At 39.1% G+C, this 15,865-nt stretch overlaps 1 protein-coding gene across 3 annotated transcripts in view; it reads left to right on the forward strand.

Annotated features, from left to right (window-relative positions):
- Positions 1-15,865, forward strand: part of ULK1 (unc-51 like autophagy activating kinase 1) — a 99,133-nt gene that overhangs the window by 35,115 nt on the left and 48,153 nt on the right. For all 3 annotated transcript variants that reach the window (XM_063454381.1, XM_063454383.1, XM_063454382.1), the window contains exons 6-8: positions 2,383-2,556; positions 8,469-8,542; positions 14,103-14,204. In XM_063454381.1, coding sequence (XP_063310451.1) covers positions 2,383-2,556; positions 8,469-8,542; positions 14,103-14,204 — 350 coding nt within the window. The remainder of the gene's footprint in view (positions 1-2,382; positions 2,557-8,468; positions 8,543-14,102; positions 14,205-15,865) is intronic.

The raw sequence follows: 15,865 nt of genomic DNA on the forward strand, positions 1-15,865 counted from the left end.
TGATACAGTCACTAGTAAAGAAGAAAACAACCAATGCAATCCATTGAGACACATGGCAGATTGATATACTTTACTCATTTTTGGACGGAAAATATGGACGCTTCACAATATGAGGTCTAAGAGTGACGTAGCTGGTCGGCTTCTGGCAACCCCACACGGCAAGACCTTCTGTGAGGGATAAAGCTCACCAGTCACCAGTGGCACCTGGTCAGAGTTTCAGCCCTCAGAAACAAACCAATATATCATCATTATTTTCAAGTGCTATTTGTAGCACAATAACCTGGCACTAAACACGGCACCAATTACTAATGTGTACCACGGAGTGTTATGCAATTTTCTTGGATTAGATGTTCCTCAGTGTAGATCTTCCATTAACTACATATATTAGTATGTTGACAGCCTGGTTTCCTGGGGGTTGCTATGTATTCCTTCCAGATATAAAGCGTTACAGCTTAGAACAGACAGCACTGTCCATATAGTTAATCATTACGGTAATGTTCAGCTGCAGCCTAGGGCACATCACAAAAAGCTCCAGGCACTGTGCAGTCAACCTGTATGGTCACATGTCTGAAGCATGTAGACATTTTGTTAGACGTCTAATACATAAAAAAAACAACCTCAATCTATTGTCACCTTGACTTTCCATACATAAATACTGACCTAAAATAATAGGGAGTGTGCAATTTAAGCTACCCTTTCTCCCATCCTGCCATATTTAGCCTCATGAGTTAGCTGAGTGGATAGCTCCGGTGATTCATTCAGCCTGGTACCACTACTTTGATCTATATCTGTGAGGTAGAATTCAAAACTTGCATTGTACAACCTTGGTCCAACAGTTTTTGTAGAACTACATTTCACGGAATTCTTATTTCACTGAAATTTCACCCCAACAACCGCTAAAGGGCTAAGGTTGAAAAGGCCTGATCTTAATTGTTTTATCTCTGTCTGCAAGTTAAAGGGATTCTATAGTGTAAGGAATACAAAGTTCCGATCAAAGTCACCCAGCCACCAGGAAGTGCCTCTAGCAATTGTCTGATTGACAACCACGAGAGGCAGTCTTAGTGCTGCAATGTAATCATTGCAGTTTCTCTAAAACTACAATGATTTGCATTGAAGGACTAAGTGGGACTGGGACACTGCACCCAGACCACTTCAATGAGCTGAATTATCAGTGAATTATCCTATTTGATTAAACAACTAGATACCATCTTACATATATGCCATATACTCAAATATAAACGAATTAGCTTTTAACTACATTCTTATTTTTTTGTAACCTGAACCCTTTCCCACGCTTGCTGCAAGGGAAACTTCTACTTCCTGTGTTGGTCTGTTTTAAGGCTTTCTTGCAACACAGCCTGTGTTTTCATAAGAGTTTATCAACCCTGACTTTTTTTTTTGATCTTTGTGTTGGCGAGAAGTACAGAGCTTTTTAAAATTGCTGTTAACTGTAGACAGTTTGTGGTAGAGAAAAGCTGAATTAATAAATACTGCACTTTGATTTCTTTTATTTTTGTTCTGAATTTGTTTGTTTAAAAAAGTGAAGGGGTGGGTGTATGAGAGAGATGAACTTTGGTTTTAATTCTGGTAATTTGCCTGCTATGTGCTGCACCGTGGGATTTTTATTTTATCGTGATCATATAACTACTTTTTCGTATACCAAATAAAAAATACCCTTTAAAACGTATTAGTGCATTTGCTTTATGCAAGAACGTGATAGGAACCGGACTGGCTTTTGTACTTCTAATCACAACTTGGCGCAGCCAGAGTTGCCCTATGTGTCATCACAAAGTGATCTTTTGGATCGTCCTGAAAAGAAATGTCAAGACTAGCTTGAACTTTACTTTAAACAAAGGAGAGTTGAAAACAGAGGGATAACTAATCCAGTGGAACTTTACAAATGCCAATGAGGAAAATTAACCATAAAGTTTATTCACTAAAGATTGAACTTTATTGAGTTGAAAACCTAATTGCATTTTGGCAAAATAGTCTTTTAACGCATTGTATTTCACTGTTTAGTGAATAAATCCTATTGTTTTCTTAGAAACAAGTGACTTTCACATGACTAGTGAATCTTAACCCCTTAAGGACCAAACTTCTAGAATAAAAGGGAATCATGACATGTCATACATGTCATGTGTCCTTAAGGGGTTAAACTTCCATCTGTCTCACAATACAAATGTCAGCCCTAAATCAAAGTAATTAAATAGGGGGTAATTTGTATATGTTTATTAGCTTACTGTCATAGTTGGTTTTCATGAACACATTGATCACTCATTTAGCATGTAAAGCTTAAAATGTGTGGGTTACATATATAAAATCTGGTTATGATAAAGTTATATAATGTAATGTTCACCTATATATATTTTTTTTGTCCTACAGCCATGCGCACGCTAAGTGAGGACACAATCCGCATTTTCCTCATTCAAATAGCAGGAGCCATGAAGCTGTTGCATAGTAAAGGCATTATCCACAGGGACCTGAAACCCCAAAACATTCTTTTAACCTGTGCAGAGGGGCGTAGATACAACCCTAACAATATCCGACTGAAGATTGGTAAGAGCTTATGTTTATGCAGCTTCTTTTTAGCGTTAAGATTTTGCTTTGCCTAAGTTCAGTAATGCTAAAACATAGTAATGTATTTTTTCTACATTATATTTATTTGATCTCATTAATGAGAAAATGGGATAAAATCTACGAATAATGCATGTTCACTGTTGCTGGGAAAACTTAATATGGAGACCGTTTTTTTTTTTTGTGTGAAAATCAATACAGTATACAACAAGCATGTCAAACTTGCGGTCTACTGACCGCATGTGGGCCACAGACCGCATGCTGCCCACAATTAATTTCTTTGCGGCCCAGCGAGCCGCGTGTACATGCTTACTGTTAAGGCAGAGTAGGCACCTGCTCTGCCCACATTGCAGGTGCCTACTCTGCTAAAATTTACCTGGCCGGGGGGAGAGGAAACAGGAAGCTGGCAGCAGCGAGCGCAGTCTGTTCTTCCTGCTCCTTACTGCTCGCACACACGCCCTGTGTTGATGCTGGGTGCTGGAATATGACGTCATTCCGGCCTGGCATCACTAAACTGCGCGTTTGAGGGAGCAGTCATTCACAGGAAGGGAGACCTGCAGAGAGAAGATCCCCACTGGACCCCAGGGAGAGGCCCACACCAGCTCCCAAAGGTAGGGAGCAATCAGCAATAAATAAAATGAATTGTCAGTGTGTGCAAGAATGCGTAAATGTGTGTCTGTCTGTCTGTCTGTCTGTCTGTCTGTCAGTGAGTGTGTGTGTATGTGTGTGTAGGTCGGTCAGTGAATGTGTCGGTCCGTTTTGCGATGGTTGCGGCTGGACAGTAGAGGACCTGGAGGTGCACGGAGGTACGCAACGCCATGTCACATTCTGACGTGACAGTGACGTGCTCCACCTTCATAGGGTTTCAAGGGTTTGGTAGAGGGTGGCTGGGGTTTAGTAGAGGAGGGTTCTGTTTTTTTTTTTTGTTTGTTTTTTATATATATATATATATACTGTACTTTTCAAAATAAGCCTGCGTTTCTGTGAAAATTAAGTTTTGGTTTTATTTCAGGCCCACATAAACTTAAACTTGTTTATTTGGCCCGTGCTAGTCTTTGCTTTTGACATGCTTGTTTTAAAACATTGTAGAATTTTCTTAAAGTAGAAGCAGAAGTAAAACAGGGATGTGGGCAAGTTTAGCTTATTAAAATGTTTTCTAATTACTAAACTACTTTTAATTCTATATTTTAGAGAGTACATAGACGGGGTTAGATACAGAAAAAATAAACATGCAATAGGTGCGCAATCAAAAATTATACATCAGAGCACATCATCATACATCTGACAATTGCTTATATATAATCCGCCGTACCCATCCACAATTCCTATAATTTTATCATAACAATAACTGGAAACCCTCATCAAGGGATCAATGAAAAAAATGCCCCTTTAGAGAATGTAAAAAGGAAGAAGGGATGTCTAGTTTAAACTTTCAGTTGGTATTTTGAATAAATATGACCTACACCCCTTCGCAGGTTCCCTGTGTGATAATCTGTACTAAAACTCTCCTAACTTAAAGGATCACTATAGGGTCAGGAACACAAACATGTATTCCTAACCCTATAGTGTTAACACCATCAAACCCCCCCTCATGCCTCCCTAAAAATAGCAAAATCTTACTTTTATTCAAGCCTGAAGCTGTAGCTCTGCATGCTGTTTGACTCAGAATAGTCAATAGTCAAAACGTGTCTGCTGACATCATCAGAAGTGGTGGCTTGATCCAATCACAATGCTTCCTCATAGGATTGGCTGAGACTGACAAACAGGCAGATCAGGGGCAGAGCCAGCATGATTCAAACACAGCCCTGGCCAATCAGCATCTCCACATATAGATGAATTGAATCAATGAATCTCTATTAGGAAAGTTCAGTGTCTGCATGCAGAGGGAGGAGACACTGAATGTTTGGATGCATTTTAGGCAGCCATGGCCCAGGAAGGATCGCTAACAGCCATCTGAGGAGGGGCCAGTGAAGTTATCACTAGGCTGTAATGTAAACACTGCTTTTTCTCTGAAAAGACAGTGTTTACAGCAAAAGCCTGAAGGTAATGATTCTACTCACCAGAACAAATTCAATAAGCTGTAGTTGTTCTGGTGACTATAGTGTCCCTTTAAATGCATCCTACTGTAAATTTCTGTGGCTTTGATCAACATTTTGTGTCTCCATTCTACAATATAGTTCACAAAAATGTCTTGTTTTGCTTACTACATCTACATCTTCAAAAAATGCTCCTGCATAACAAGTGTTTGGAAAATCCATTTGTAAAGCAGCTCTTCATCTCTACACTAATCTCACTCTTCTTACCCTCTTCTAGTGCTCTCTCCTGTCCTCCCACACCCCTTTTTAGTCATCATTCCTAATCCTGTCACTCAGTACATGGACAAGATTACCTCTCTTGTAAGAAGAGAATTGAGGCATGTACGTACACTTTTGGCCCTCTCTTTTCACTCAAACCATAATGTTCTGCTAATGTTACAATCTAGTGTTCATACCATATGAGTATCAGACTGTGGACCTCTAACTTCTCTCTCCACACCCCGGATCTGGGTAATATTATTATCAATATTAGTTTCAACTATCTCTTATATTCTAATGATACTCTAACATAGGTTGCTTTCTGACAAATCAAATTTACCCTTTGCTCATTATATTCTTTTCTATGAAAAATAGTTGGTCCTGTATTAATTATAATAATAATTAAAAAAGCAATTTTATGTGGAAAAGTTGTTTTCATAAATGATCATCCATCTAGAAACATTATATATATTACTCTAAAAACATCTAGCCCGGATTGATAAAGATTAAAACAATACTCAATTCATAGGCATTTTGCCTAAGGATGATGGGAGTTGCCTCTCAGCTAGACTAATTTATGTTGTTAAGCCTCAAGAACTCAAGACCATACACCAGAAAAACACAAGGAGTGTTATAGACCAAGACAGCTTGAGCCTAATTATTTTGAGTGCAATGAATGTGCGATGATGGTCCTGAGGGTTGTGAGTTATGTTATTGAACACAACATGAAGATGGCATACTTCCCAACATTTCAAATAGACAGAACACTTTAATTTTAGGGGTGTGAGTGGGGGTGTGAATGATGCTGGGCTGTTCTGAGACATTCTTGGGAACTGATTAATCACAATTATGGAACTAAGACATAATTTAGAATAAGAACAATGTATCTTACTTAAGCAGACTGATTGCTTAACACATTTATTGTAGTTCAAAGACACATTACTGGGAGGATTATTGCTGTGGAGCTCTGGTATACAGCTCTGTTATACACAATATGAAGCCCCTAGTAAAGAGGGACTTTAGGATAGGAAAGAGGGGCAGAGGGGATGGATTTGAGCCCAAAATAAGGACATTTGGGAGGTGTGGCATGGGACAATTACCGGTATATAGCTGTAGTATTTCTCTCTTTGTGGTTGAAATGTGTACTCTGGTCCAAAAAAATTATGGAATGTTCAAGCCTGGTTTGTTTGTTTATTTAAAACTGATGTTAAGCAGGTATTTATTTGCAGCATTTTTAATTATTATTTTTAATAAACATTATGAAAGTAATGCAAGGACTATTATTGTATTTTTATTTTTTTTATAAATCTTAACTAAAAAGTAAAATACATCCCTCTATTCCCTAGAAATGCTTTTTGGTATTTGTTTTGAATTACGTTTATATCTATTCAATGAATTAAAGGGACACTGTAAGCACCAGAATAAGGTCTGAATGCTGGACAATATAGCCTGACATTAACAATGTTTCCAGTTTTCCTCTCTTGAACAGAAATTACTTTTGAGTAACATCAATTGATACTTTAAAAGATAACCCTTATTGTGCCATCCTTTCCCTATAATTTATAAATCGTATCAATAACTAATGCTGTATCAGTATTCACTCCTGTCTGACAATAGTGATAAAAATAGGTAATCAGGAACATATTTGGCATTTAATTTGTGAGCAAATGTATGGAATGCACGTATGTATTTAATATATTTCCTGGCTGCTGGGTATGTGACTGATTTGCCAACAGCACGTTAACCTGTGAAACATATTTACTGCCTCATGCTATTGTGTAATGGTGTGAGGATAAAAGTCTGTACAGCATATTTTTTTTTTCAAAGTGATTTTGCTGCAGCCGGCTTCTTGTTTTAGCAGATGTCATTGATGAAGATAAGAACCTGTGGGTTTGCTGTAAATAGGAAACAATTTCTAAGACATGAATTTCAAATTTGTAATAAGCTTTTTGCTATTATATTACATTATTTTTCACAATACTTAATCATTTGAAAAGCATATCCAAACACATTTAATCGAGATCTAAAGCAGCAATTCTTAATCTTATTTATTTTTTTGTCAGGAAACCAAACTCTCTACCTTAACTGCCAACTAATGCTTCAATTAGAAAATTACTGTGACTCATTAATCAATTTAATTAATATTGAAATCAGATTTGCAACTGTTTATTAGACTCTTCTAGGTTCAGTGGGCCAGGAAGTTCACAAACTGTAAAAAAAAACCCCCAAAAAAACAATATATTGTAGGCAGTTTTGGGGGGCTAATTAATATGGTGTCGCTTTAGCTTACAATGTTCTCACTTGAAAGACACATGATACATTAAATGACACAGGTACTCATTTTCGGTGTGGTTTAACAACCGTTGAACTTCTATATTATTCATTTCCCCTCTTTTTGCGTTGAACATTACCTATGATGCATAATAATAGATGATAAAGTCAAAAAGTGTCCATTTAAATACACGTAGAAATCGGAACTTTTATACTATAACCCATCTGGATTTTAAATGGTTGCTAAAGACAAGCAATCTGTAGCTTTTGCAAGCTGTTTTTAGATATGCCCTTGATGAACAATGTGTAATTAAATGCATGCATGTTTTCATTAGGGATATATCTAATATAGTGAGGGGGGAGGGGTGTAGTATCGCTTTAAACTCTGTGAGTGTTATCAAACTCTTTATAGAATACGCAGTACATAGTGTGAACTTCCAGCTCCTTTATCGTGACCTATTCCTTACCACAAGAGATTATTGAGAACCTCTGACGTATTTCACTGGAGATTGTTAACATGTATTGTTATTATAGTGCTGCAAACATCTATTGATTGATAATGTTGGGTTTATTTCCCTCTATTTCCCAATGTGCATGTTCCATTTATCACATAATTATTCATGCCAAACAGGTGCCTGGCAGCACTTTATCTTTGTGTTTATTTGAGTATTTCTACTTATTTATAGTTACATGTGGCATTAGTAATATCTGGATATCTATAGTTACAGCAACCTAGAAAAGGAAAGTTTTATTTTCATTTTTTTCCATTTTCAATAACTCCAACATTTAGGATAACTTGAATGTGATTTGAAATGTTTCCTTTCTGTAGTAATTGTATTTAAATCTATTCTTGTATTTATTACTTTATTTATTTTATTCTAAAATAGCACAGATACTAAAAGAAAACAATACACATTGGAATGTGCCTTTCTATCTGTATTGCCTTAGCCTATCGGTGAACATTCTACACATGTGCTTGCAGAATATTATTCTCTTTAAATAATCACTACAAACTGTTCTATGGTTCTCTTTTGTGTCTCTTTTCTTATTTTTTTCCTCAAGCCACTGTGCTGCTTTCCCTTGCTTTTTTTTTTGCACACAAGCTAATGCCGCATTAGAAATAGAAAACATAGAGCTGATTGGCTTCCAAACAATGTCTTTCACTTGCAGTTGTTGCACCTTACCCCAGCCATGCATCCCCGGAAAATCTTTTGCCTGATGCGTGGTTGTTGAACTGGTGCCTCCATTAGTTCCTGCTGTATGTAGTAACAGTCATAAATGTAGTTGCACAAAAAAACTAAACTGCTTTCTGTGTCTTCTCTTTGACAGCTGATTTTGGATTTGCCAGACACCTACAATATAATATGATGGCAGCTACTATTTGTGGATCACCTATGTACATGGTAATTAACTAACTACACATTCATTTGAGATTTTTTACCCAGGACATACTTGAAAACGAGAGAAATCTCAATGTATCTTTCCTGGTAAAATATTTTATAAATAAATACATTTTAATCAAAGGAACACTACAGTATATTATTAGCAAACTTGTATTCTTAAAGGTATAGTGCCCTATCTGCAGATTTGTTTTAGCCATCCCCATGTATAAAAATCAGATGGAAAAAGAGTTTTACTTACCTTTACTCCAGCGCTGAGACTCGCTTGGCACTGCAGTTCGCTCTGCCTCTTGCAAAGTCATCCGGCTGTCGAGCCATCAGCAAATACAATGCTCCTCACAGAGTGCCACGTGCACATCCAAATGCTTCTCATGGTAAAGCATTGAATTCAGTGCTTTTCTATGAGTTGCACCCTTACGTGAACGAGTTTTACTCGGTCGTTGCAGAGGAAGTGCTTCTAGTGTCTGTCTTCCAGACAGGGTGTGTTTAATCCTGCAAAGTAAACATTGCAATTTCGGCAAAACTGTGTTTTACATTGCAGGGTTAAAAGGCCAGGAACACTGCGCCCAGACCGTTTCATTGAGATGAAGTGGTCTAGGTGGCTATAGTGGTCCTTTAATACTTTGAAGTGAAGGGAATCCACACAAATGGAACCCATTTTTAATAATTATCGTATAGTGGGCATCAAGGATGAAAAAGTAAATAAAATACGCATATATGGATCGCTTCTTCTTTTTCATACAATGAAAAATATTTATATAGTGTCAACATATTTGCAGCGCTGTAAAATAGGTAAACAAGACAAACATTTAATTCTAACAAAAGATGCTTGAAATATGGAAACAGTAGCTGAAGAGGACTCTGCCCAAACAAACCATACAATCTCATATGCTTTTATCTATCTAACATATGTGCTAGTCATGTAGATGACTGGTACCATGAAGGTGCAGAAGTGATTATTTATTATCTCAGTACCCCAACAGTTGCCTTAAAAAAAGACTACTGAGCTTGTTGCAATATTGCCTTTCTTATGATGCACTGCCATATATTCTGTAAAATACACTTGTTAGGTTGGAGGAGTGCTAGACCATAATTTCTTTATTGGACTTCTAATACTGGTGTGGCAGAAGTCGTTAGAGCCCAGAATTTAAATGCTCATCTTTTTCGTGACTTTTGCTAGTTTTCAAAGTCACTTTTTTGGGCCTTGCTGAGCTTTAGTTTAATAGATTTTATTAAATATACGTTTAACATTTAATGTTTTCCAACAGGAGAGAAAGAGAGACAGAAAACTAAACCTGATCTGTTTTTCCCTCGTATTGCTTTGATCCTTGCATATAGTTATAGATCATGATAATACGCTGTCCCTTTGGTGTAAGACAACACAGCTGCATTTTATTTATTTGACAGACAAAATAATAAAGCAAGTGATGCAAAGCTCTGAAACACCAAATTACATTTATCATGTCTTAACACAGCCCCTGCCTTTAAACAAATTATTCTATAATTTATCTCGGTTCATATGCTGGGAAAACGCCAGAGGCAGACTTCTAATTCAGTAATCCAATTGGTTTTCAATAGCACTGGTTTCCATAGTTATTGTTTCATTATTAGAGCTCTGCTCCACCGCTGATAGAAATATAGTATATTTTTCATTATTATATAGTTATCGCATCCATATGTAAATTTGTTTGCTGTGCAAGAATAGTTTATAAAAAAAAAATACTGCAATGCTGGTTAAAGGCATGCCGTTTTGAGAATAGGAAATAAGTTGTAACCTTAACATTTTATTATTTTAATTTTTTTTTTTTCAAATTACCGTAATTTCTTTAGATTTATTCATCTTTGTCGAAATGTGCCTGGGCAAGCCATGGCAATTGTGTGGAAATGACACATTTGTTGGCATGTATATTTTGAAAAGCTAGAGAGATGAATTAAATAGACAGTGCATTAATACCTAGGATAGGTCTATTTCTGTCTTACAATGACTTACATTTCTCATTTTCATTATGTTTGGGTTATTATTATTATTATTAGGCATGTTTAACTTTTCAAAAGAGCTACATGTTTATTCTTACTAATTATCATTTATAAATAACTCCATAATTTACCAGAGTGCTTTACAGTTCTATAGTATTATTATTATTATTATTATTATTATTATTGCCATTTATATAGCGCCAACAGATTCCGTAGCGCTTTACAATATTGTGAGAGGGGATTTAACTATAAATAGGACAATTACAAATAAACTTACAGGAACAATTGGTTGAATAGGACCCTGCTCAATCGAGCTTACATTCTATAGGAGGTGGGGTGTAAAACACATTAGGACAGGAATTTGGCAATCAAATAAGGTGGGCTGCCCTTTAGGAGAGGGCAAGAGACAGGTATGTGAGGTAGGGGTTAGTCTTGGAGGCCATAAGCTTTCCTAAAGAGATGGGTTTTAAGGCACTTCTTAAAAGATGCAAGACTAGGGGAGAGTCTGATGGCGGTAGGCAGGCTATTCCATAGGAAGGGAGCCGCCTGCGAGAAGTCCTGCAAGCGCGAGTTGGCCATATGGGTGCGGACAACGGACAGGAGGTGGTCACGGGCAGAGCGGAGAGACCGAGAAGGGGCATACCTATGGATCTGTGAGGAGATATAAGAGGGGCTAGAGTTGTTCAGTGCTTTATAGGTGTGAGTTAGTACCTTGAATTGACTCCTATAGCATACAGGAAGCCAATGTAAGGACTGGCAGAGGGGTGAGGTGTGAGAGAAACGACTAGAGAGGAAAATTAGTCTAGCAGCAGCGTTCATTACGGACTGTAGGGGTGCAGTACGGCTTTTGGGAAGACCAATCAGGAGAGGGTTACAATAATCCATGCGGGAAATTACTAGAGCATGGACAAGCTCCTTGGTAGTATCTGGTGCAAGAAAGGGGGGGATGCGGGCTATGTTTTTTAGATGGAATCTACAGGATTTGGCAACATGCTGGATGTGAGGCTCAAAGGTGAGACCAGGGTCAAGTATGACGCCAAGACAGCGCGCTTGCAAGGATGGACTGATGTTGGTACCACAAACTTGAAGGGAGAGCAAAAGAGGAGGATCAGTGTTAGGAGGAGGAAAGACAAGGAGCTCAGTTTTTGAGAGATTGAGTTTCAGAAAGTGGGAGGACATCCAGTCAGAGATGGAAGAAAGGCAAGCAGTGACACGTTGCAGGACGGCAGGGGAGAGGTCCGGGGAGGAGAGATATAGCTGGGTGTCATCAGCGTACAGGTGGTAGTGGAATCCAAAAGAGGTAATAAGTTTGCCAAGAGAGGCAGTATAAAGAGAAAATAGAAGGGGACCAAGGACGGAGCCTTGGGGGACTCCAACCGAGACAGGGCGAGGGGAGGAGGTATCATTAGAAAAAGAGACCCTGAATGAGCGTTGGGAGAGATAAGAGGAAAACCACGAGAGGACAGAGTCACAGAGACCAAGCGATTGAAGAGTTTGAAGAAGGAGAGCATGATCAACGGTGTCAAAGGCCGCTGAGAGGTCAAGAAGAATTAGTATGGAGTAGTGGCCTTTGGATTTAGCTGCTATTTGGTCTTTAGTAACTTTGATAAGGCAGTCTCTGTAGAGTGGAGAGGGCGGAAGCAAGATTGAAGGGGGTCAAGGAGAGAGTTAGAATTGAGGAAATGAGACACATTGTAGTAAATTTTTCATGAGAACTTTTTCCAGTGTCTGTCCCTGGAACTCTCTGGCATTGGGATACAACATACTAAAAGCATACGGACATTGTCTAGAATTCAGATATATGTCTAAAATCTATTTTTGCCCCTATTCTTGTAGAAGGAATTGCAGCATTCACTGTAAAAATCAGTTATTCACCTGTGCTGTGATTCAAACAATGCCTTGAACAGGCGGACACACACATAAAGATATTCTTTGAGAGCTAGAAACCATAAAATACTGTGATAATGTAACTGCTGAATTACTAGTACTCTATGCTCTAGTGAAAGCATAGGCAACCTTCGGCACTCCAGATGTTTTGGCCTAAACCTCCCATGATCCATTATGGGTGTGAAAGCATTATAGGGGATGTAGTCCACAACATCTGGAGTGCCGAAGGTTGCCTGTCCCTGATCTAGTGTATAGTGCTGTATTTTCCATTGTCCTTCACAGTGTTGTTTCATTGTCTTCTCGCTCACCCCCGCTCTTAGAACAAACCACGTGCTGTCTGGTATCCTGTCCCCTTCTTGGCTGGGCTGTCTCAGCCACATCAGTCCGTGTTGAAGTGCTGCATGACTGTCTGCATGATAGTTGAGAACTTCAGTGGAAAGTAAACCACTAAAATGCTCCCAAAATATATCAGACTAAACATACCCTGGAAGCGTACTGTTACTTAGCTGGTCTTACTGGGCAGATGTTGTGATTTTATTTTCCCAACGTGATTCGCAGCACATGCCTTGAAAATCTAGAGACTGCTGTGCTCCCTGAATCGTAAGCAGCTTTCTACTGAGACTTGGCTTTATATCCAGTACAGCTGCAAAGTAGCTAACTTTTTTTTTCCTCTGGGAATTTGCCCTATCAACTAGTGGCTTGATTCACCCACTAGTGTTTTCTAGGAACATGGGACAATACAAGTTTATTTTTCCCTTTCCATAATACAGCATATTGCCAAGACTGATAACATCTCTGTTATTTTCTCACCACTGCAAGTTTTATACATGGGGTGTTGAACCTTGACCCCGGCCTAGGCAAACAACTTTCAAAATGTTACGGTAAATATACAGGGCTTTTTACTAAACTTTTGGAGAAGTTACTAGGGAAAATGCAAATTGAAATCCTAAATATCCAAGTATAAAAAAAAATCCCAGCTATTTTTCCTGTCCAGCTTTTTTGGCATAACATTTATAATGCCCTGGTGAATTCGCTGCACACTAATCAATAACCCTGTTTTCTAAAAACAACTACGTATTGACAGTCCTGTGTTAACTACACAGGACTACATATTGACAGTCCTGTGTTAACACTATTATGTAATGTCCCGTAAATATGTACTATTGGTGTAGATCGGGACAGATCTAGTTTGGAAGAGATTAGGAAGATCATTTTTTTTTGTAGAATGGTCATCATGGTGAGACCCATCTGCTGGAAAATAAACAGGCACACGTTAAGAGACAATTAAAGAAGCCCACATGTTATTTTCATTAACGTATAGAAATTAAATAAACGCTCCAAATTCATTTCAGAATTTATTTTATACAGGAACACTTATTTCATTTTAAACATGAAACCATAAAAGTCACATTTAAGAAGATAAATATAAAAAAGATATACAGTTCAAGCTTCATTGGTGGTATGCTCACTCAAACAGCAAGAATATATGTTTTGTTTTGGTTCTTTGAATTCCTGACAATTTACACTTCAGATAAAAACCATGTATCTTTTAAAGTATGCTTATTATCAGATATTGGTTTCTATTTTTATTTTTATTTTTTTATTATTCTATTGCATTTGTAAGTAAACAACATAGAATAAGAGTTATTTTGCAAAGCAGCTAAACATTATCTGTCTTTTTTAACATGTGTTCTTTTAGGCACCCGAGGTTATCTTGTCCCAGCACTATGATGCCAAGGCTGACCTGTGGAGTATTGGTACTATCATATACCAGTGCCTGACTGGCAGGGCCCCATTCCAGGTAGGTTTCCAACTAACTCTGTTTTAGATGGGCAGACTCTATTTGGGAACATGTGTAAGCCTTCCTGCCTATCAGTTGTTATTATTGTTTATGATAATTGTGGCAAACTGGGCTATGCTATCTGAGTCTCTTGGATCTGGTAATAGTTAAATCCAGTCACTGTGGGATTCTTTAAAATTACACATTGTTAGAATGTTACATTTCAAGGCTGATTTGAAATGTTAAAATAGTTTGTTTTGGATGGCAATAGGTTGTTTATCACTCAGTGCTAGCTACAAAAACAATTGGTTGTTTTGGCATTCTGAAAAGTAATGTAAGACATAGCACATAGACAACGCCCCATCCTGAGCAGCTTTGATAGTGTAGAATTTACACTTCTGCTTTATCAGTGCCTATTCATCCTATCTGGACAACAGTGGTTGGCTGAGAGCACTGAACTAGCCCTACCCCAGTTCTTTCAGTCTATCACTACTGTTCATGTTGAACAATATTGGCATTGATAATGCAGAAAAAAAACATAAAATACAAGGTAGTGTCTACCTGTTATATTTTTCATGTGCTAGGAATTCCTGAATAATGGTTAGCCATAGATTAAAGAGATTCTTCCTCCACGCCTGGTACTTCTTCCCATAGCTTCTGGTTGGGTTTTCTTTTGCACACAATTATCACTGAACTCCACCGTACACAATGCAGGCCATGAAACCAGGCCGTCCCTCAAATACACGTTCACACTCAGTTTATTAGTTAGTGTGTCTGTTCTCTGTATCATAGACCCAAATACGTGTGGCCCAGCCATACTTGTCCACAGGGCCATCCCATCCATAGGATGGACTGGAGCCATGGCTCCAGACGGCTCTTTTACAGGGGCGGCATTTTGCCGCCTGGGCCGCTTCTGCTGCATAGATATGCAGCGATCCATCTCTCTAATTGCCTTAGGGCAGATTGACCTGGAGGGGGCCCGGTGGTTTGCCCTGTATGCCGCCAGTCTGCCCGAAGAGAGCCTCCTGTCTGCAGCTCCGCCGGGTGTGCTGCAGACTATGGAATGGAGTTCTCGCGAGCTCACAGAGTTGCCGTGAGTTACCACGGTAACGCTGTGACCGGAACTCACGAGAAGTCAAACAATTTGTCTGCAGCTCACACCCGGTGAAGCTGCAGACAGGATCGTGATCCAGCCCCCCCACACTATGCCCCCATAAACCCCCACACACAAACCACCCACCACAACATGACACCACAAACCACCCCACACAGCCTGCAACCCAACACCCTGACCCACACAGCCTGCAACCCAACACCCTGACCCACACAGCCTGCACCCCAACAACCTGACCCACACAGCCTGCCCTTAAACAGCCTGCTATCCCAAACTTGCCCCCATTCCCTATCCCCCACACAATGCTATCCCAAGCCTGCCCTCCCACAGCCTGCTATCCCAAGGCTGGCCCCACCACAACCTGCTATCCCAAGCATTCCCCCCCTCACGCACACCCTGTGCCCCACAGCCTGCACTCCCACACTGTCACCCTCACAACCTGCCCCCACAGCCTTCCTACACACTGCCCCCATACTGTCACCTTCCTACACACTGCTCCCCAAACTGTCACCTTACTACACGCTGCCCCCCTATACTGTCACCTTCCTACACACTGTCCCTCTATACT

Source organism: Pelobates fuscus, chromosome 5 (assembly GCF_036172605.1).
Source record: "Pelobates fuscus isolate aPelFus1 chromosome 5, aPelFus1.pri, whole genome shotgun sequence".
In the NCBI taxonomy this organism is placed as follows: Eukaryota; Metazoa; Chordata; class Amphibia; order Anura; family Pelobatidae; genus Pelobates; species Pelobates fuscus.